Consider the following 22,697-nt stretch of genomic DNA (forward strand, 5'->3'; position numbering starts at 1 on the left):
CCGCCGCCGCCGTCTCCTTAGCAGGCCCCGCCCCGTCTGGGACATTGTGTGAAAGGCGCGGGGAGAGATGAGGACGAGGGCGTGAGCTTTCGCTTCCGGGTTGCGCGGCGGCTGCTCGGGTTTTGCTTCCGGCGCCGTCCCGAGTCGGGACGCGGGGGGGCCCCGAGCCCGCTCCTGTGGCAGCGGCTCCCTGAGGGCGGCGGGGTGACGGCGAGCGCGTCTGCTGCCGAGCGCGGAGCCGGAAGGCGAGCCGAGCCATGGAGCCGCGGCTGTGAGGAGCCCCCGGCCCGGGCCCCGCTCTTGGGAAGCCGGGCCGAGGCCGGAGCCGGAGGACATGGACAAACTGACCATCATCTCAGGATGCCTCTTTCTGGCCGCCGACATCTTCGCTATCGCCAGCCTGGCGAACCCGGACTGGATCAACACCGGCGAGTCCGCGGGTGGGTCAGAGCACGGAAGGACCAGGCAGGACGGCTGGCGGGAGGAGGGCAGGAGGGGGGCGGATCGGGTCTGCTCGGGGCAGCGGGGTGGCAGCCTGGAGGGACAAACGCTGCAGCCGCTGTGGCGAGGGGCTAAGTGGGGCCGGACCCAAGGCTCCTAAGCGGCCGGCTGCTGCAGGGACCGAGGTGCTGCGCGCTGCGTGGTCTGTTTGTGTTTTGGAAGAAGAAGGGGGGGGCACCGAAGTGCATTGGGAAGAAGCAGGGGAGGCTGGATCCAGCTCTCCCCACGAGGTCGGTTGTTGTGGAAATCGGGGCATCTAGACATTCACCGTGACCCGACACTGTTCCTGTGTTTGGGGACCGGAGCAGTTCGGGGTTGGGGGCAAGGGTCGTGGCGGGGGACTCCAGCTCCCCAAGCTGTTGGCCACGGTGGGAATCAACGTGCTGGACTCGATGGGCATTTGGCTTGTTTGTGTTTTGGAAGCAGAGGAGGAGCAGGAGGCGAAATACTGGGGCAGGCGGAGGGGGAGAAGCCCCAGTATTTCGCCTCCTGCTCCTCCTCTGCTTCAGATCTCTGCTCCTCTGGCCAGATCTTGCTCTCAGAAACCTAACCTTTGCCTAGGGTGATTCTTCGTAGAAAATTGCTGCTTGCTGTCTTGCCTGTTGGTGATTTTGTTAAGTCCTTTCATCATCGCCGTGGAAAGGAGGGATGAAACACTACCAAATAAAATCTGAGATTGGAGGCTTTTAGCTGGGAAGTCAAGGGAATCAGTGGTTAAATAGAACTTCCAGGCCCAGAGGCAGTATGCCAGAGAATATAGAGTACTGGGGCAACTTTAGAAGCGGTCTGTTACCTTCATGCCTTGTTTATTGGGTTTCCAGAGGCATCTGGCAGCAAATGATATTGGACTAGCTGAGCCTTTAGCCAGATCCAGCATAGCTCTTCTTGTATTTGGGAACAGAGAAATAACTCCTCACCCCTTACTACACAGAGTCATCAAGCCATTTCCTTGGAGATGCAATAAACCCTGTTGGGGGAAACCACTGATGGAGTGGGGTTTGATGAGAATGGGTGAAGGATGGAGCAATTTCATTGTTAAAGTTTCTACTGCATCCTTATGGCTTTGAGGACTTTGGCTGCAAGTCAGTTAGCAAGGCCCAGAGGTTATCAAGTCTAATCCTCTGTCTGAAAGATAGGTCCATCATGACACTAGCCCTCTCCAGTTATTCAACATCTAGACTGCATTCAGCTGCAGCTGAAAATCAGTTATTGTGTAGAATGTGAGTTTACTGAAAATAAATATAATGTTCCACTGTTTGTTGTTAATGGGAGGTTCTGCCTCATAATGTGTTTGAGAAATGAATGTGCAATCCTGGCATGGCATCTGTGATAATTTACAGACACGTAGGAAAACAATTATCCTAACAGCTTGGAAGGGCTGCGCATCAGATAAGCGATGAAAGGCAGATGACACTGGCGAATTATGTGAGTATAAATTGTGTTTAGGCTTGCTATTTAGTCCTTCAAAAATTGGTGTATGCTCCTTGCGTATGATGGCACACTAGACTTGCAAAGATATTATTTTTAAAGGATCAGGGGAATGAAATTTGCAAACTGGCATCATTCGGGTTGGGGGAACAATTCTTGCTCTATCCATAAAGGGCAGTCAGTCCAAGCTGTTCCTTGAGATGTGGCAAGTGAACAGGGCTGAAAGTAGTGGTTTGGATCCAGAGTTTGTGTGAATGGAAACTGCTTGGGCAACAGAAGTTTCCTTCACTATGCACCCCCTGAAAAATGTTCTTTCCTGAGGTTCAGCTGGGCTGCCCTGAAATTTTTGGAGTATGGTGTGTGGGAAGAAAATTGGACAGAGACTGCACAAGCACAGAGATAGGCAATGTTGTTGGACTATAACTCCCATCTGCCACAGTAAGAGTGGCCAATGGCCAGAGATGATTGGAATTGTAGTCCCAACAATGTATGGAGGGCATTGCATTGACTACTTCTACCTAAAAAGAGGTACTCTGGCTTGAGTAACCTGGGTTTGGAGAGCTTAGAGTTCTTGAAACCTTTTTTTTGGCATTATATTGCCCTGATAGGGAGTGAAAGTCAGAGGGGAATAGACAAGGGAAATGCATTACTAGAGAAAGAGAAGTTCAACCTGAAATAAAGGTTGCATATGTGTGTGTGTGTGTGTGTGTGTGTGTGTGTTGGATACAAAAAACTATCTCAACTGTGGTCAGACAACATCTGTGTCATCTTTGGACATGTACTTGCATATTTGACCCTGAAGAAATAAGGGCTAGTCTGCCATCTCTTAACTGTACTAAAGCAGATACATTGTTATGGTGAGATATATTGCTGAAGGAATTTATCCCCCCCCCCTTTCAGCTTGATGAATCTGAATTGGATCACTATTTGCTTTGTAAATAAATGTGATAATGAGTAGCAGCCACTTGAGGCTATACTGGGATGTCAGCATAGGGTTCATTGGTGCTGGTGTTTAGTTTTTCTGATGCAACTATAAATGCTAACCTTTTTGTGTGTGGGTGAACTTCCTGAAATAAGGACGTAAATTGCAGTGCTAGAGGGTACAACAACCAGAATAGATTTAATTAATGCCATGGAGTTCACCGTGTTGACACGCAGTTAAGTCTACCTGATACCAGAGGCTTACTGTAGTCCTCAGGGACATTTTATCCCCCTTTTGTCTTATTTCTGACAGTACAGTCTTAGTTTTATGATAGCAAGTAGCACCATTTCCTTGGCGTGCTGATGTTTGTGAATCTTGGGAAGTGCTGAGAAAAGGTTTTTTAATTCCAACAATCAGCTAATGAAAGTGTTAAGCACCCCTCCCATTAGTCAGTTCCTTTTAAGGGTTGGGCTTGTGGGAAAGTGGAAGGCCTTCCAATGATTGTGTGTTCTTTGGAAGCTGGAAGTAGCCTTCTGACAAAGACGGACGACAACTCATTGTTGTATGTATGTGCCCGTGTGATCAATGTGTATAGGATGATTAACAAATTTACTCTGATCAGCTTAGAATCTTATATTTGATCCATGGGAAAAGGCACTGGGAAATGGAGATGAGAGAAGCTGGGAACTACTGCAACCATTTAGTAAATCTGGACAATATAGCTGTTATTTTTCCTCCCTTTGCTTACGTTTTCTTCTGATCTCTGCTTTGGAACTGCAAAATTTCAGTGTAGGGTTATGCTTCACACATTTTTTAGAAGACAGTGAGTCTCTAAAGTAGATGGTTGCAATCTTATTGTGTGTTTGTTGTTCAAGTTACATCGCCCCCTGTCCTCCAAATCTCTGTTATCCTTTTCATATTTTCATCATTCGATTTGTCAGTTCCATCAGGGCCTAAATAAACCAACCACAACATACAGTGACCTTCCGGTCCTCAAAAGTGCTGTGAAAGTACAGAGACCATTCCATCTTTATGAGAGTAAATTCAAGGATTTGGGTCTCCTTACCTTTTGAGGATGGGCATTGCAAAGCAAGATGGTTAGCAGTGAGGCAGTCATTGGGGACTGGAGCATGTATGGCCGCAGGCATAATAATTCACTCTCTGCAGGAGCTGGATTGCATTTTTTAAAATGCATCAAGGATGTCTCTTACATTGTGTGCTAATGTAATGTTATTGGCCTTCATGTTTTTCCTGAAGTTTAATGCCAGTAGACTTCGCTGTAGACGTGATTGTTTATCTAAATATTTTCATTTAGTCACATTTTAATAGTATATAGTTTTTCCGCTTTCTTAGAGGCCTCCCTGTGGCAACAGCAGCTGCTTTCTACTCCTTTGCTTGTTCGCAAGAATGCGGTAGATAAAAACTTGGTAGCGTTTGTAGCATTATTTGACATGACTGTCCTAAATAACCAGCCATTGTTTTTCTTGGCAAATAAATAAATAACCAGCCATTGTTTTTCTTGGGAAAAAATTTGTGGAGCCTGCAAAAGTCAGGTATCTTGTTCTGTTTCTGTGTAACAGTGGTCGCACACTGCTTTTGACATATACATTTCCACTGGGCACTGTTCAGCCATTGGATAGAATGCATGCAAACAGCAGCATGATTTAATTTCATAGCAACCTAAAATTGGGCTACTTCCAATGAAATGGAGGGCACCCGAAAAGTGGTCCTATCTGGGGAATTCCCTGAGATACCTGTTCTTTATTTAGATGAAACAAATGTACACTCCTTTTCAGCTGCCATTAATGGCTCTTCAAAGTGGTCCACAATAACACAATCAAATGTCGAAACAGAATAAAAAAAAATCCTTCCAGTAGCACCTTAGAGACCAACTAAGTTTGTTATTGGTATGAGCTTTCGTGTATGCACACACAAAAGCTCATACCAATAACAAACTTAGTTGGTCTCTAAGGTGCTACTAGAAGGAATGTTTTTATTTTGTTTCGACTACGGCAGACCAACACAGCTACCTACCTGTAACCACAAACAAATGTGTTTGTGAGGCCCTCACAATGACTGTTCCCATGAAGTGTATCCAAGAAGTATGTCCAAGTTGTTTGTGAATATTGTTCTTCTGCCCAGAGAGAATTCCCAAGAAGAGATTAGCCTGTTCTTTAACTGATTTTTCTTGGGAGTAACAGAATCTGTTCATGGTCCTGGGAGGCTGTGTTCACCTGAGTCCTTTCACTACTCCTTCTGGCTGTTGTTAGTCAGATCAGGGATGAGGAAGCTGTGGTCCTCCAAATGTTCTTGGAATCCCAACTCCCATCATCTGCTGGCATGACCAATGATTACAGTTTATGGAAGTTCTGGTCCAACAGCATTTGGAGCACCACGGGTTATCCCCCCCCCCATCAGCCAGAGGAGGATCTGCTCAATAGACATTGTAAAAGAAAGCAAGTTTTTCAGGTTAAACACTCTCCCTTATTTGTACTGTACTTCTCTGCTAGTCATTAAATATCAATTAATTTGATGCTTTGGCTGCACTTCACGAACCTTGCTCTGTTGTGTTTTTAAAACGTGTTGCAAAGGTGCTAAATATCCTTTGTAACCTTAGCAAATCTTAAGCTTCCACTGATTTTTCTCAAGCACTGTACTGTTTAGTTGGCATTTTGGTGAACTTTGGTTTAGTTTGCTATTTCCCTCTTTCAGTCCTAAAGAGAGAGAAAATTAATAGTCTTAACAGCAGAAGACACCGCAGCGTATGAAAAGAACACTTCATACTATTGCTTTGATACTGAGTGGACATCTGGTATGTTTCTGCTAAAGTGGCACAGTAAATATTTTAAAGTGTGTCTTTGTTCCAGTGGTAAATACTGTTGCGTCTGGGCGTAAAATGTGTGGTTTTAATACTCCGTTAACAAATTGTATTTGTATTTGCAAGCGGCTCTTCTACCAGTTGGTTCCCAGTTGGGTAGATAAGCAACACAAACTCTGAATTAAAAAAACGCAGTAAGAACAGCAATTAAAAACAGTGGATTGAAACTTTTAGCTTTTTTGGATCCTGTAAACAAAGGATGGGGAGTGTGTGGTCTACCAGATGCTCCCACAAACTCAGATAATCCCAGACAATTGGAAAGCAGGCAGGGGCTGATGGGCAGGAGTCCAAAAGCACCTGAAGGGCCACAGATTGGAGCATGAACAGGGGTCCTCAGACATGCTCCCTGCGTCATCAGATTACATTTCCTTTTAATCTGAGGGGAGTTTGCCTCAGTGCAGACTGACAAAATGGGCAAGGCCTTGCTTTTGACTAGGCTTTCAGCTTACTTTAAAGAAGTATGTTGCTTCTGAAGCTCAGCAAAACTGCAGGGAATGAGACAAGTAGCTTAAATAATGCAAACTGCCGCTATGGAAAAGATAGCTCATGGAACGCTAGATCTAGTTTCTTTGTTATTTCTGAACTATATGCAAGTATTTAGGCTGCAATCTGATGTGCATTTATCTTTGAACTAAGCTCCACTGAACGCAAAGGGGGTGCCTATCTCAGCACTTCTCCCTGGAGATCTTTTGAACCTTACCAGGAATTAAATCGAAGAATGTGCTCTACCTGTGAGCTTCACTTAAGTTGTGTTGGACCACCATGATATAAATACTAGAATTGGGAACCTTTGGCCCTCCCAGATGTTGGACTCCAATTTCTATTGACACTAGCCAGTGGGCAGTTAATGGAAGTTGCAGGGTTCAAAATTAGCAGGGCTCCAGGCGCATTTTGTGCCTAAAGATTCTCCATTTGCAAGCACCTCAAAAAGTCTGGGTGTCATTTCTTGCGCCTGGCTGACACTCAAGGATTACTGAAATGTATGTGCTTTGAAGCTTCAAAGTGTATGTTAAGGATAGACAATATGTTAAGGAGCTTAACAATAAAGAGTAGTGTGTTTTGAAAACTGAAGTATGGTACCAATATTTTTGATGTAAACACCAAATGAAACATGTATTAACAGTTTCTGCTAAAAATGTGATTTTAACAATGTGTCACTTAGGTGAATTGCGTATTAGTTCATGCTTATCAAAATAATAAATAAAAAGTGTTGTCGACCCCCCCCCCCAGTGGCTACTAGACATTCTGTTTTGGTCCCCACACCCAGGTCCCAGAAGCCATTTGCCTCCTAGTTTTTTCTATCCCAGTTTCCAACACTGGGAAGTTGTATTCCAACAACATCTGGAGGGCCACAGCTTCCCCATCTGTAGGTGCCTTTATTTAGGGCAGAGGGAAGTTGTGCAGAAGAGATGTTTTGACATTTTAAAGCTGTAACTTGATTGCTGGGAACTGGAAACACTTGTGAGTTCTAATTGCCTGTCCCCGCCCCAAAGCAAACCGCTTTTCAATGTATCAGAAGGGAAGCTTGTGTGTTTATGAAATCTCATAATGAATGCCTGTGCCTTCAATTATATTTCAAGCAGTAGTCAAGCAGCTGCCTTGGGAGCATCTGTTCAGTGTCAGTGCGCAACACAGAAAGTAACGGCGTTATACCTGTCGTGAAATTTAGATGCTAAATCCCTGCGGGTAACTCAGCAAAACGAGGAACGCTCACAACCACTTAGACTGATACATATTTTCACATATGGCCATATTGGCTGCAATTGATATTTCAGGCATGCCGTCGTGTTGACTTGTGTGCAGCTACTGTTAAATAGTAAACTTCAGTTGGCTGTGCAACTGTGAAATGTAATATTTTTTTTTTTTTTTGCAAGTGACCTTGCTCCTCTTCTCATTTAAACAGCCCTGTAAGCTGAGATACTGTGACAGTAATAAGTTATGAATTTTAATGATGTATTTTAACTGCCAAACTAGTTTTACTCACACTGGCATCTTCCAGCTTTCCTAGAGCATTTTCCATATGGACGGTTGGTAGTTTATCAAGCCGTTAATCAAAGAATACGGTCTGGGGATAGGTTGCTGTGCTGCATATTTAAAACAGGTCTATTACATTAAAAAGTTGCCTTCCTCTGAGTTAGACCATTGGACCATTTTGCTCAGTATTGGCCACACTGACTGGGAGCAGATCTCTAGGGCATGGGTAGGCAAACTAAGGGCTGGATGTGGCCCAATTGCCTTTAAAAAAAAATTGCATTCATTTTTCATTTTCGTTCATTACATACATCTCAAATTCTTAACATTTGCTGTATATTCCTCCCTCCCTCCCCTCCCAGACTTCCCCCAACTTGTGTTTCTGGTTTGTTTCTGTTTTCACCCACTTTGCTATCTCTCAACAGAAAAAGTTATTAATAACATAACATCAAACCTTGAAAATATAGAAATAAAATTAAATACATCATCTTATTTCACGATCTTCCAAACATTTTCTGATGCGAATAATGTGAATGTTTATTTAAATCCTGCCATCAAGTCTGTTGCCTTTCTTTGTTTCTGCAAATATAATATGAATGGTTCCCAATCTTTTTCAGAGTATCTGTTGTCTTTTTCTCTTAGTCTTTCTGTCGTTTTTGCCAGTTCTGCATAGTTCTGCAATCGTCTTCTAAATCTGGCCCACGGACGGTCCAGTTATCGGCATGTTTTTATATGAGTAGAATGTGTCCTTTTATTTCAAATGCATCTCTGGGTTGTTTGTGGGGCATAGGAATTTGTTCATTTTTTCCCTTTTCAGAATATAGTCTGGCCCCCCACAAGGTGTGAGGGACAGTGGACCAGCCCCCTGCTGAAAAAGTTTGCTGACCCCTGCTCTAGGGCTTCAGACAGGGAGCATTTCCCAGAGATGCTGGGGATTGAACTTTGCATGCAAAGAAGTGTTGGAACGACAGTGAGACTTGCTAGTCTCACTGTCCCAACTCCTGCAATTCTCAACAAGAAGATGCTCTACGGCTGAGCTATGGCCCTTCCTCAGCATTGCACCTTGTGTTTTGCACATTTGCACTTCAGAAGTAGGTGCAAAACAGCAGTTGTGTTTCCTTACTTACGGCATTTACAACTGGGGATATTCTCAAACTCCTTAAGTCTATAAATGGAATGTAGTAAGGAACAGAATGAAAAATCTACATTTGTGGTATTCACTTCAGCATTGGCTACATTAAATGGGAAAGCCTGGCCACAGCGCACCATGTATTAGTTATTTCAAGAGTCAATTACTGCAATGAACTTTATATGGGGCTCCCCTTGAGCTTCATCTGGAAGCTGCAGTTAGTGCAGAATCCTGCAGCATGATTGCTGATAGGAATGAGACCTTGTCAGCATATATATAACCCCTGTGCTCCGAGATCTGTACTGCTTCTCAGTTGTCTACTGGTCCAAGTTCAGTGTGTCGCTATTAGCATATAAAGCCCTTAGCAACTTTTTAGCACCTGCTAAAAATATTTTTGTTTAGATAAGCCTACCCAGAAATCTGGAATGTTGACGTGTGCTTTAATGTGTTTTTAGGTTTTTGCTGGTTTTAATTTTTGAATGTTTTAACTGTGGATAGCTCAGTTGGTAGAGCATGAGACTCTTAATCGCAGGGATGTGGGTTCAGGCCCGACCTTGGGCAAAACATTCCTGCATTACAGGGGATTGGATTGGATGACCCTCGTGCTCTATTCTTGTGAAATAGTTGTTCTTAACTGTTTTTACACATCTTTTTATTCTTTTTGTAAACATCTTTAATGCAGGTTTCCTTGCAATCAAACAGCATACAAATTTTATTAAATAAATAACAGTAAGTCGTGGTTTATTATGAATGAGCTGCATTTGCTTCAGATTCACTCCTCCTATGCTGCCAATGAGATAATAGCTTCCCATTTTGCCCAAACCAGGAATCATGTTTATTAAAATCAATCATTTATTATATTTTTATCCCACCTTTCCCCTGAAGAGTCTTTGCCCTTGAGGAAGACCTTGGTCTGTACGCATTGGGCAATCTTTACAGAATTAAACTACAATATTTGAGCACCAGCTGGAGACCAGTTTCATCCTTTCCTCTTCAAAGTTATCAGCAGATCCAGAAAGGTTCAGTAACTGCTTTTTCAAGCTCATGCAGATCAGAGACTGGGACAAATGCTTCTTATAGCCAGTGAGGAGGTAACAGTTGAAGTCCAGTTGTGTGATCTTTTCCCCAGCCGAGTGCATGGTTGACATCCTCACAGCAGATTTATTAAACGCTTTACAGTCAGCTAGATGGTTTCTGCCTCACCCTTGAGGAAACATGGCTCTAATGAAATCTGTCTTCCACATTTATGTGGGTTTGCCAAATAAATAGGATTAATAAAGAGAAGACATTAAGTTGATGATATTGGTTCCTCCATCTGAAACAAGAGCAGCTGAATAAAACATTTAATATAGCTGTTGCCTGATAATCAGTTAGGGTTAAGATTTGGCATAAAAACTTAATTTTGCTTGGTTCTTCTAAACTAATATGCCTTTGAAATTAAACATTTGTCGTTACGCACTTCAAAATGTTCTGTAATGCACTGGTAACATATACTGGTGAGTGGCATTACATTGAAGGCTCCCAGAACTCTTATTTGCTGGCATGATCTGCAAAGTCTATAACACAGTTCACCCTGGTGTGCTTTATATGGTGCACAAAACCTTCTTCAGTGGTGTTTGCTTTGTAGCTCTTCTTTGAGCTGAAGAAATGTAAAATTTTCTGGGTATTACATTGTCGTAGGTAAAATGGTTTGTATTTTTCCTGAGATCTCTTTGGTGAGGGCATATACATAGAAGGCCTGGAGATGTAAGGAAGATAATGGAATTGCCCTTTGATTTGTATTGAAAGCACAAAATAAAACTTGCAAAATAAAACTTAATTTCTTGGTGTACCAGCTGCAGCACATGTCTTCTGAGGTCATAGATTTTGCCAAACCTCTATAGGAGGTGACTGAGTTCCTCTTTTTCATTTTGAGATAGAAGGTTTAATTTGTATATTCTCCTGTTTTAAAAAGCTGTTTATACAATAATATATTTTAACTTTTGATTGAGAGCATCTTCAGCTGGTGGGGTGGGGGAGTCACCCAGATTTAGTAATAAAATGTTCTAGCATGGTGCTTGCATTTTAATGCCCACTAAAATAAAATAAAAGATTGTTTCGGTGTCTCCGAGGAGGATGCATAGTTGAAACATTTAGGCAATTTTCATATAATAAATAAAGTGTCTGAAAAGTAGCAATTTAAGTCCTGTTTCTCTCCTTTTTCTGTCATCATTACATACATCAAAAGTATTGGAATAAAGGAAAGCAAATCATATGTAGCCTTTGGCATTGGCTGATTCTCATAAATGCAGAAAATTGCAGACTGATTTTATTGCAATACTGTTGAGAGATTTTATTGCTTTAGTATGGATTCAGTCCTTCCCATTGGGTATGAATGGTCCCCCCCCCCTTTTTAAATAGGGTGGCCATCTCCTAATCCCATATGCTCACTCATAATATTTGATAAATCAAATGGAACGTCGGTGTTTCTAAGCCTGGAAACAAGATCTAATTGTGGGTTTTAACAGCCTTCTCCTCCATATTGCCAGGTCTGCAGAGGTGCCTGGTGGTCCAGTGGATTAAAAATTTGAGACTAGCACCTAGGAATCTGAAGGTACATAATCCCACCCACCCACCTACCCTATACCATACTGCCAGTGATAGGGTTAAGCCTGGCCACAACTAAGGTGTAGTTCAGTTATACCCCACCCCCTTGTTGATAGGGAATTGATTTTGCATCTATATTAAGGACCAAACTCATGAACATATTACTGTATCTTGAAATGTAAATAGCAGGCAAGAGGAAGTCTGAGTAGCCACGTGACTGTAGGGATCTGGGCAAAAAACCCATCTCCTTGGAGCGACTGTTTGCATTTCAAGAGAAGCTTCCACTTTATGTCCTCAGAGGTTTCCCTTGGAATGTATGTAGTAGCTTCAGAGAGATGATTTTTGTCAGGTCTGTGGCAAGAAGGAGAGGGAGAGGTCAGCTTCTGTTTCTCTCTCTCTCTCTCACACACACACACACACCAAGCATGCTCAGTTTTTCCAGGGACTGCAATTTTCATAAAATTAAAGCTTGTGTATTAATTTCATCCATGCAATTAATGCCTAGTTTGGCCCTAGGCCATGGGCATTGTATGTGACTCACTGTATGGTTCTTCCCCTCTCCCAACCCTAGTGGTCACTCTTCTTCTTACTGGAAGGTGTCCAGAAAGTACCATTGTCAATTCCTTGTTGAGGGGTCAACACAGCCGAGCACAATGTAAACCCAATAATTGCACCAGATTGAAGCGATTGGAAAGATCGCTTCCAAGAAAGATGATTTTTAAAATTATTATTCTTGTCTAAGCCACCAAGTTGCAGTAGACTGCTTACCACTGGGCAGCGACTTTCAGATTTCTCTGCAAATCATATGTAGTCTGATGCAGAATTGATGAGCATCAACCTGATGAGTGAACAAAAGAATCTTGGCTTAGGTGTTTAGGAACGAAAAGGACTTGGAGGGGAATTTTAGTGGTCAAGACATAGACCTGTTTCTTTCTCTCTCTTGCTTTGTTTCCCAGTCTATGCATTTGTTCCCTAGAATATAAAAAAGGTGGCATAAACCTATACGAGTTGTTTATTGTTACTACGTAATTAGCTTAAAAGAAGCCACACTTCATCCAATTGCCAAGTAAACCTCATTGGAAAAATGTGATCTGTTAATGACTCCTGGCTTATTAAAAGCAGTTTCCCTTGCAGTCAGTACTTGCACATGAATAGGATTATATAAAACATTGACTTGCATTTCTGCCAGAGTTAGGAAGAACTGTGGGTCACACTTTTCAACTTGGCCTACTTTTCTTCTTTAAAATAGGTAGCAGAGGAACTGTTCAAGTTTTCCTCCCTTTTTAATTTCTATCCCTTTGACAGGCCTGTAACAAAAGCAGCTAGATGTAGTTCTTTTCTTCTGCTGTGGGTTGCACTAACTGGCCAACTGAGCTTCAGTGCTTTGAGGCAAAAGTTGCACATAATTCTGACTTCTATTGCAATGACTGGGGCTTAATCCCTACTGTATAAGTGTTGTATTTGAAGAGTTGGGGTGTGATAATCTAAGGCAGAGAAAAATGGCCATAGTGATCAAAAGCTTGAATACAAATGAATGAAATAACAAGGGAAGAGAATCCCATTCATATTTTAACTGAGGAACACTTGCCACATACATGACAACATTTTCATGAACTGTTTGAGCTATGCATGCCACCGTCCTGTTGAATGTTGCCCAAGGTTCATTGGAAGAAATCCTCCATCTGAACAAAATTATTGACTCAAGGTCAAAGTGCGACTTGAATTTTGATAGTTCTAAAGATGAGTAGCTGTCAAGTGTTATCTGTGCACATGCAAGGATGTGTAGTTTGTTCAAAGGGATAGCTGTCTGTATGCAAGATATTCTGCAGAAGTTACATATTGCCAATGACTTAACAGTCAGCTGTGATGGTTATATTTTAAAGAATTTGTGGAATAGATTTGGCTGTTTGAGAATCTCTGCTTGCTCCACCCCCACCTCTTTTTAGCATTTTTTCATCTTTAGTTCAGTGTTGAAGGGGCAGAACATCAGTCCCTCTCTACAGCTTCTCTATCATCCTTCAGTTCATTTCTCCCTCTACCATCCCAGTCCATACCTCGTGTTAGAAATTAACCAGGCTCCAGGCACATTTTGCGACCGGCATGGGTCCAGTTGCGACCATGTGGAGATCTCTGGCTGCCAGGTTGGTAATTGGGGAAAGCAAAATACCACATGGAGAAGGATCTGAAATATTTTTCTTGAAGCTTGAAGTAGGTTTTTTCTGGATTGTTTTATTTGACGTTTTAATGTGTTGTAAACTGCTTTGAGATTTGTTATTTAATATATAAAGTGGTATAGAGATGATGATGATGGTGGTGATGGTGATGATAATGATAATAAACAACTTCATTGTAAAAAAGAGAAGGCAGCTGCCTAACAGAGTGGTTGTGTACACAAAGAGAGACAGGAGAACCTGTTCTGAGCTTCCTGGAGGAGGGTAGATATGCTACTAGCAATTTCAAATTTTGCAAGGACACATGATAAGGAAGCTGGTGGGTTTCTGTGCTCAGCAATGCAATGGATTCTTCCTCCAGCTGGCTCCACTCAGTAGATGTTTTAGCCTTACCATAAAGTGCAAGGTAGTAGTTTGGGTTTTCTACAGAAGTATGGTCCGTCCCCCCCATAGAGGCGCATGGCTATCTTTCATTTATGTCAGATAAGGTGAAGGTGTACTCATAGTCTATAAACAGGGCAAAAAGGCTAAATCTGCCAGTGGCAGCTTGTATTTATCCCATAAAATTCAATCTGACAACTGAGCCACAGAGGCTGGTGATAGATGCTGCTCTTCATAATTTAGTCCAGTCTTTGGTTGCATTTCCTAGTTGTGTTGGGGAATGCACACAGAGAAGTTGTGAGACAGGTTTTTTTAAAATATTTGTATTGTTTTGATATGTTAAAATTGAAAGCTGGAATGGAATTGCTTTATTGGCATGCTTTATTCAATCTGCATGATTTTATTCTGAGTTCAGAAATTAGAGGGGCATTTACTTCTGATTCTTGGCTGTATAGCTGGGTCAGAGTTACTAGCATTCTTTTCTTTTCTGGATAATGTCTCTGAAATTGGGCAGGCTTCACAGTGCAGAATGAGAGCTGCTGTACCATAAATAAAGCACCATATGAAGATGCAGCAGGAGCTCCATCTTTCACCCTTTTCTGAAGAGCTTCCCAACTCCTGCATCCCCTTTCCTGGGAAGTCGGCCACACATCAATCACAACACATGCCTGCATTGGAGATGTCAGCCACTGGTAAGTTCATTTCATTCTTCCTTACAACCTTTCTGAACGAGGTGCCGTCCATATGTTTTGAACTACAACCCCCATCAGGCCTTGTCAGCATGGCTAATGGTTGGAAATGATGGGAGTTGTAGTCCAACAACTTCTGAGAAACCAGCAGGTTGGGATAGTCTGCCATTTACTATTTGCCCATCTTTTCCACCTTAGATATTTCAGTTGACTTGAGACTTAACGCTTACAGGATGCTGGGTTTATACTGGTTCTGTACAGTGAGGTTCATGCAGAACCACTTTTAGATTTCCTCATGCTAGCCAGCCATTGATTCATCAAATTCACTACTGATTGCCTTTCCCATCATCTGCTACCTGGTGGGAGATGCTAGGGATGAAATCTGGGACATTTTGTATTCAAAGCATTGCTTTGATAGTTGCTATCTTTGGAGAGTTCCACCTGTGGGCTCCATTATGTATACAGTTGTACTTTGGATCCCAAATGCCTTGGTACTCTGACATTTTTGATCCCAAATGCCACAAACCCAGAAGGGAGTGTTCCTGTTTGCGAACGTTCTTTGGAACCCGAATGTCCAACGAGGCTTCTGCGGCTTCTGATTGGCTGAGGAGCTTCCTTCAGCCAATCAGAAGCCACGCTTTGGTTTCCGAACGTTTTGGAAGTCGAACAGACTTCCAGAACAGATTCCATTCAACTTCCAAGATACGACTGTGTTCCTTAATGTCTGTCCTCTTGTTCAGCACCTTTACAAGAGGCTATGAGGCAAGGTCACTGGTGTGCCTGGGCCCCATCTGCACAATGCATTTAGATCAACATCTTGCCACTTTGAACAGTCATGGTTCTATTTCCACTTCCAGATTTTAACCTCGCAAGAACTCTGTGAGGTAGTGACTAGCCCAGATTACCCAAATAGCTTCATGGCTGAGTTGGGTATTTGAGCCTGGGTCCTCCAGTCCAAACTCAAGGCTGGACGGCCGTAGTTCAGGTTTCTAGTTCAGGTTTCTCCCCTTACTGTATGGCTACCAGCTTCATCATGGCCTCCCACTTAGATTTTGTTGGTTTGGGGTGGACAGTGTATTTTGGTGATAATTAGGAAAACATTTTTAATAATGCTGCTTTCTATTTTCAGGTAGTTCTCAACAGAGTGGAATGCAGAACAGTCCTGAAGATGAGAGTTCAGACATGATTAAAACATGTGGTCAAGCTGCTGATGACATCCATGGCCCCAGCGCAACTCATTACCAAGGAGAGAGGCTGTGGCAAACAAAACTGGAAGGTTCAAGAGGAACTGCGCCTGGGAGAGCAGAAGACAGCCAAAGTGTGTGAGAAGCCAAAAGCCTGGACTTCTCCACAGTCTCGTGTTGTGTTGAAAGGAGTAGATCCATGAGAATTTGCCCAGATAAAATGATGGGCTAAAGCATGTGGTGGAGGTGGTTGCCTGGTTCAGACATCACAGAGTTACTCCATGGTTTGTTGGAGCATAAAAGACCCGTGAGCTATAGTGCTTGCTCCCTTCTTTTCCTTCTGAAGTCCTTCCCCGCAGAGGAAACTTACTAGTTTCTAAACCACATTTTCCTTGAAGCCCAGACAAGGAAACTGGTTAAAATGTAATCTTCAAATCAGGATCAGGTCCTGGTTTTACAATCTTGATTTGTAGGGCGTCTTGATTTCCTGGTTCAGACACCGGAGGAAAGTGCCGTTTAAGAAACCAGAAGGTTTCTACGGCCAGATGTACAGGAGGTGGAGTGAGAGAGTTGACTGTACACAAAACCTGTTGCTGTTAATGCTTGTTGATGCTTTAACATATCATGGTTTGTTGGAGGGGCTTTTTACATCTGAAGCAGGCCAGTGCATTGCTTCCGTCCCCTTCACAAGCAAGGAAACATTATGCAATCCTTGCCTGGCTCTTGTTTCCCCCCAGCTTTGCCCTGCGTATGACAGCAAGAAGAATCTGGGCTTTTACAGCAGTTTGGCAAAGCCCTTTCCAACTCCCCTATGAAGAAGGCTGCTGAAATATCATTCACAGATTCCCATAGAGTGCTTGCTATCGGCAGCAGTGGGTGGAATGAGCAGAATACTCTTGGGGTGTTCTGCAGAGCAATGCCTGTGAAAATTATGTGCAGATGGAGTGGAGCCTGCGTCATTGGCACGTGTGGTGCCAGAAGTAGCAAGACGACAGTGGAGCCCTGTGATACAGCAGAAGCATGCAGGACCTCATCCTTCTGGAAATGTGGGTAGCGCTAATGGGCTTTTTCTTGCCTATTGCAACAAGAGCTAGAAGTTTGCCTTTCGTATCCATTTCAAAAGGCATTTTCAGGACTGCAGACGCTACCAGACTTCAGTACATTTTATCGTTGAAACTACGTTTTGCAGCATGCTACCATGTCAGTTTCTTGACAGTTCTTCATTCCACAAATAAAGAGAAGCAGAAGTGTTGAGAGTGGGGCATTGCTTTTAGTCCTGTTCTCCCCGCACCGTGTCCCCAGGCTTGCTGGTACTGCTATTTTCCTTTGTGAACCCTTTCTAGCTCCAGAAAAAAGGATGCATCTGGCAGAGCCTTTTGCCCTTTCCTGTGGCCAAGGAAATGCAGTGGACACCGTCTAAGAAAGGGAACTTGAACAGTTTAGCACTTTTAACAGCCATAGTATGTTACTTCATTTTCCAAGACAGCTGGCTACCAATCCCTGCCCAGATATGTCAGAGATGAGGAGCCTGAAGCCTTCCAGATGTTGGATTTCAGCTCTCACCAGCCCCAGCCAGCACAGTCAGGGATGATGAGAATTGTAGTCTAACATCTGGAAGGTTACAGGTACCTGCTTCCCTGAGAAGATGTACAAGGTAGGTGGCCGTGGACCACTGACCTGGTAAACTGGCCACTTGCCTGGCCTGGCTAGCAAGCTTCCTGAGTGTATTTACCTAAATTAAAGAGGTTGTGAGAAACAGACATTGAAATGCGTCGTCGTCCCCCCAATTGCCAAAATCTTTATTTAAAATGTATATATTCAAAACTCTTAATGGCTGTGCCACACTGGCTGTTGATTGCACTGCAAAATCTCCCAGTTATATTTCAGTTCTTGCAGCTCCTGTTCTTGCATATCTTGTTTGCCTTCCCAAGTGTCTTAATGTGCCTACATGTATTGGATTCTCCTTCAAGGTGTGCATTTAGTTTGCCTCTCTGTCATCCTCCAACAGTCTCTCCCCCCCCCCCTTTTGAAATACCTTTCAGTTGTTGTTCTCAAAAATCATGTTGGTTTGGCATCAACACTGTTCAGAACTGGGTGTGTCAGAATCCGACAGAGGACCATCTTGAGATTGTCTCCCATGTGAAAAGCTTTCCCTTTCCTTGTGCATTGCCATATCTTCACTGCAGGGGTGGAAGACCTGTGGTCCTCCAGATGTTGAACTACAGTTCCCATCATCCCTGACCATGGTGACTGGTGCTCATTTGGAATGGGAGTCAAGCAACATCTGGAAGGGGACAGGTTCTCCATCCATTCTTTGTTGTGTCCAAATATAACCAAATGCAGGCTAGCTATTGTAACACTACTAACGCCCCAGTTTATTTACCTCTCCCTGGATGGTCTTTGTTGGCAATTTTTTTGCATGGCTTACCAGGCGTTTTAGTGATTCTTGGTGACAAAGAGTTGTTTACAGTAGTTTGTTGGACTGTTAAAATTAAAATGCAGATCAAACAATAAAAAAAATCCAGCACTCAGCAGCAAGATTGGCAACAGATGTTTTTATAACATTATGAAAGTCTACGTTTACGAGCAGATCAAGTGGAACAGAGCTACAGAAGGGCTATACTGGGGCCAAGGATTGTGTTCAGTAAAATTCCACTACTGCTCACAAGGCCATTAACAGTTTCTTTAAAAATTGGGGCAATGTATCCCTTACATTTTGGTATGCCAATTATTTTCAGTCTATAGCCTTGCTTTCACTCCAAAATAAATCTGTGATCTGTAGTTAAGTACTTATGGGTGGGTTATTTTTTATTTTTATTTTTGGCTTTCTCAAGAATAGTCCAACTTAGCAAGTTTCTGGAATAGAAATGGAGTCCCAGTTACAAAGTGTGAAAACACTGAATCTTGCATTTTGTTCGAAGTTCTTCACACACATCTCTTTAAATTTCCAGGGTTTCCTTTCTCCCATTCAGGTTAATTGGTTCTCTTTAGGCAGTTTTATTAATGTTGGCTCAAAATCTGTCCACATTTTACACAGATAGGATTTATAGGAACTTTCCTTGACCGAAATTGGATCTTGTTGAGGCGTTATGTGTGCAGGGAGACCCATTCAGAAAAAGGGGGAGAAGGCCAAGGTTTTCTTTGGGTTTTGTAAATTGACTACTTTCTGACCCACTTATTTTTAAAATGGGATGCAGGAGCTAGTTCCCACAAAAGTGTGGAGTCTAGATGTTCTCACTCAATATTGCCTTGATTTTATGTTTTAAATATTTTTCTTTCTTGGCTCTCTTATTTTGAGAGTGGATCCTGACTTGGGTCACATCCACAACATAGATCTAAAGCACATGGCTTCCCCAAAGAACTGTGGGAACTGTAGTTTCATCCCCCACAGAGCTACAATTTCTAGCACTCTTAAATTACAGTTCCTGAGATTCTTTTAGGGGAAGCCATGTGCTTTAAATCTGGTTTACATGTGTAGATGTGACTTCGTTTCTAATTCTCTCATTACTACCTGTGGGAGACTCAGATGACATTTCTAGCTTGCCTTTTGGATCCTGTCATAAAACAGTTTAAAAGGAACAGGATGATAAAAAAAGCCACAAAATATGGAACCACCCAGAACCTGATAAGTACCGTATTTTTCGCTCCATAGGGCACACCGGACCATAGGGCGCACCTAGTTTTTAGGGGGGGAAATAAAGAAACAATTCCCCCCCCCCCAGCCCCAAAGAGCAAAGAAGCCAAGAAAGCGAGCGGGATCCCGCTCACTGTCTTGGCTTCGTTTTTAGCCGTGGGGCTGGGGTGGGGGAAGCCCGAGCTTCCTTCGACCCCAGCCCCCCAAACAGGTCCAGGAGCGGCGGCAAGATTGCGTGCAACCTCGTCGCCGCTCCCGGAGCTTGCGGATAGCTGCCTGAAGCCCGGGGAGCGCAACGGGAGTTGGCGCTGCGCTCCCGGGGCTTCAGGCTGCTATCCGCAAGCCTTCAGAGCGCTCAGAAGGCTTGCGGATAGCTGCCTGAAGCCTGGAGAGTGAGAGGGGTCGTGCGTACCGACCCCTCCCGCTCTCCAGGCTTTAGCGAAAGCCTGCATTCGCTCCATAGGACGCACACACATTTCCCCTTCATTTTTTGAGGGGAAAGAGTGTGTCCTATAGAACGAAAAATACGGTATGTCAGCCAATTGAGTATAAATGATGTTGACTGCTGAAACAGCCAGGTTTTCACAGCTTGCCAGAAGCCAAGCAGATGGGAAGCCCGGCAGTCAGTCCTCCTCCAAAAGGGCATTTCAGGGTCCGGGTGCCATGACCAAAAAGGCTCTGTCTCTTGTGCTTGCTTTGCCAAATGTAAGATGGACAGAATACAAAGAGCAGGGTTTTTGTTCTGAGGCAGTGTTGGGGTACCTTTCTCAGCCCAAGGGATGCATTATTGCTGACCTGCTCCTGGCACCCTCTCTTGACTTGTGGTCTCTGGGGAGACCCACAAGGGGCAGATAGAAAGACCTTAGGAGTCTTGTTTGGCCCCTCGGCCTGAGGTTCCCCATCCATTTTCCAAGTGCATAGGCAGGGGGTGCTTATAGGGGCAGAGAGGGTCCTGTGTCTTTTCTGTGCTGTTGCTTGCTGTTACTAGCCACCTGGCATGTGCATTTTGAAAAGGGCAAGCCTTTAGAGAAGCCTTGCAAACTCGGTTCAAATGATAAGACTTTTGACCCACTTGTGTTGGTCAGGAAGCCTGTGTCCTTGTTCCACAGAGCTCCTGTTCAGATGAAAGAGCTTTGAGCAACTATGAATCTTGAGACCCTGCCTGTATATTTGTGTACATGTGTATTAAAAATGGAATCATGTCGATGGTCTCCCCTTGTTGGGACAACTAACATAGCATGTTTCTGAGTTGCACAGAGCACCGCCTAGTTTTCATGTCTGGGGTGCTCCCTGGTAGCCTAACTGAAGGTGACTTTCAGACTTATGAGTACTTGCATGCATGTATACTGTCCATGACTGTAATAAACACCATAAAGTCTGAGCAGGAAGAGTGTGTTGGGTGCCTGGTTTGAAAAAGAACCAACCCAGTGTTCTGATGTGTGTCTATAGCAGATCCCTGTGTTAAATAGTCTCAATCCCTGCAGAACAGTATTCAATGGAAGATACCAATTTGTACCCTGCTTTGGTACAATACACTTTGAGGTATCCTGAAACTCTGGGCTATTTTGTGAAGCTAATTGTTGGAAGAAGGCTCATTGTTCTTGTTATTATGATATTTATTTTTTGAGTTTTTATATTGTAAACTGCCTTATGATCATTGGATGAACAGCAGTATAAAACTTTAATAAATGCTACTGCTACTACCACCATGTGAAATTGTTAGATGTTTTTCAACATGGAGCAACTCAAAAGGAGAGGTGTAGGCTGGCCAGATTTTGGAGGAAAGGGATCGAGCTGGAGATATGTCAAGGTGACTGCTTAAAGCTGTAATATGATACTCCTTCCTATGAGTAAGCCTCTTTGAACACAATGCGGGTGGTGTCTGAGTGTAGAATTGCACTGTAAATATAAACACAGGGGAAGACTAGAGTATCGGATGAAAGGGCATTCACATGAGGGGCAGCTGGAGGGGGGCAAGGCAATTAGTTAGGTGTCCTTTGGACATTGGTAGCTGTAGAGGAAAAATGTTCAGGGAAGAGCCTAGAGAGAAGAAAAAACAATTGCAGAGCATCAAGTCAGTGGAAATGTCTGAACACACACAAACTTAAAATGAAGACGAGAACAGAGAAACCAGCGAAGACCAGTGAGAAGTATGTCGGGACAAAACCAGGGTGGGAGGAAAAGAGGGAAATGGACAAATCATTTTTAGTAGTGTCTGCAGTAACTGATGGCTAAGCAGCTGAAAAATGCTCTCCTGCCAATGTTAGTGACAAAGTGAGAATCCGTTTGCATGGGGTTCAGGGGCAAACTTGCTCCTCACCTATCCGTGCCCCCAGCTCCCAGTGCAGGCACCTCCCACTTTGTGAGATGTGGGTTTTCTGTAATTTGGGAGCTTGTGCATGACGGGGATCACTTTACATATCTGCGTGAAGCTAAATATAGCTGCCTTACGCAGGAGCAGAACAGCTGTGTGGTCATTGTAGCTTCTGGCTCCGATGCCCCAGAGCGAGGGCCAGAACTCGTTTAACTGGAAAGGTGGAGATTGGAGAACACACTGTTGGTTCATGCAACAGGCTGGTTACTGGCCTACGTCAACGGTGTCTTTAAAGTTACTTGACATCTCTCTCTTTCTCTCCCTTTCTCGCTGTGTGTTCTTCCCCTTGCAGCCTCTTGCCATTACGAAAACCCAACGTTCCGGATTTCAGTGGTAGTTGTGATTTGCCACAGTGCTGGTGTGTGTGTGTGTGTGTGTGTGTGTGTGTAAATCATTTCTAGCTCAGTTCAGTATATTAGCGATGGGACAGGCACTTAATTAAACTTTGTGCTAGGCAAGAATACCCTTCGGCATGAGTCCAAATGCTACGCTTCGGTATGCAAGAGCTCAACAAAGTCGTCTTTATGCTTTCCAGAGTGCTGCCCGAGAGTGACTTTTTTCAGTGCCTGCCAGTTCTATCTTGTCTGGAGGCAAACATTTGGGGAAATGTGCTAGATGCCCCTAAGTGGTAGAGGGGCTGGAGTAGCTTTAAATGTCATTGTGTTAAAGCCCAGGTGGCCATTTTTTTCTCCTCTTGTAACTTGAAAGATCAATGTGCCGGATTCCCTCTATTTTATTATATTTTATTTTAAAGTTTGATTTCTTTATTTCATTTCTGAATCACTTCTCACAAGGCACCCAAAAGCGATTTACAGTATAACATACCGTATTTTCCCGTGTATTAGACGA

General features: G+C 43.4%; 1 protein-coding gene across 1 annotated transcript in view; it reads left to right on the top strand.

Annotated features, from left to right (window-relative positions):
* The first annotated feature begins 107 nt into the window (after positions 1-107).
* The window catches only part of MOSMO (modulator of smoothened), a 44,624-nt gene continuing 22,034 nt past the window's right edge, over positions 108-22,697 (top strand). The window contains exon 1 of the mRNA XM_081840134.1: positions 108-440. Within this exon, the coding sequence (XP_081696260.1) occupies positions 335-440 (106 nt within the window). The 5' untranslated portion in view covers positions 108-334. The remainder of the gene's footprint in view (positions 441-22,697) is intronic.

Source organism: Podarcis erhardii, assembly GCF_964252035.2.
Source record: "Podarcis erhardii genome assembly, chromosome: 14".
Taxonomy (NCBI): domain Eukaryota; kingdom Metazoa; phylum Chordata; class Lepidosauria; order Squamata; family Lacertidae; genus Podarcis; species Podarcis erhardii.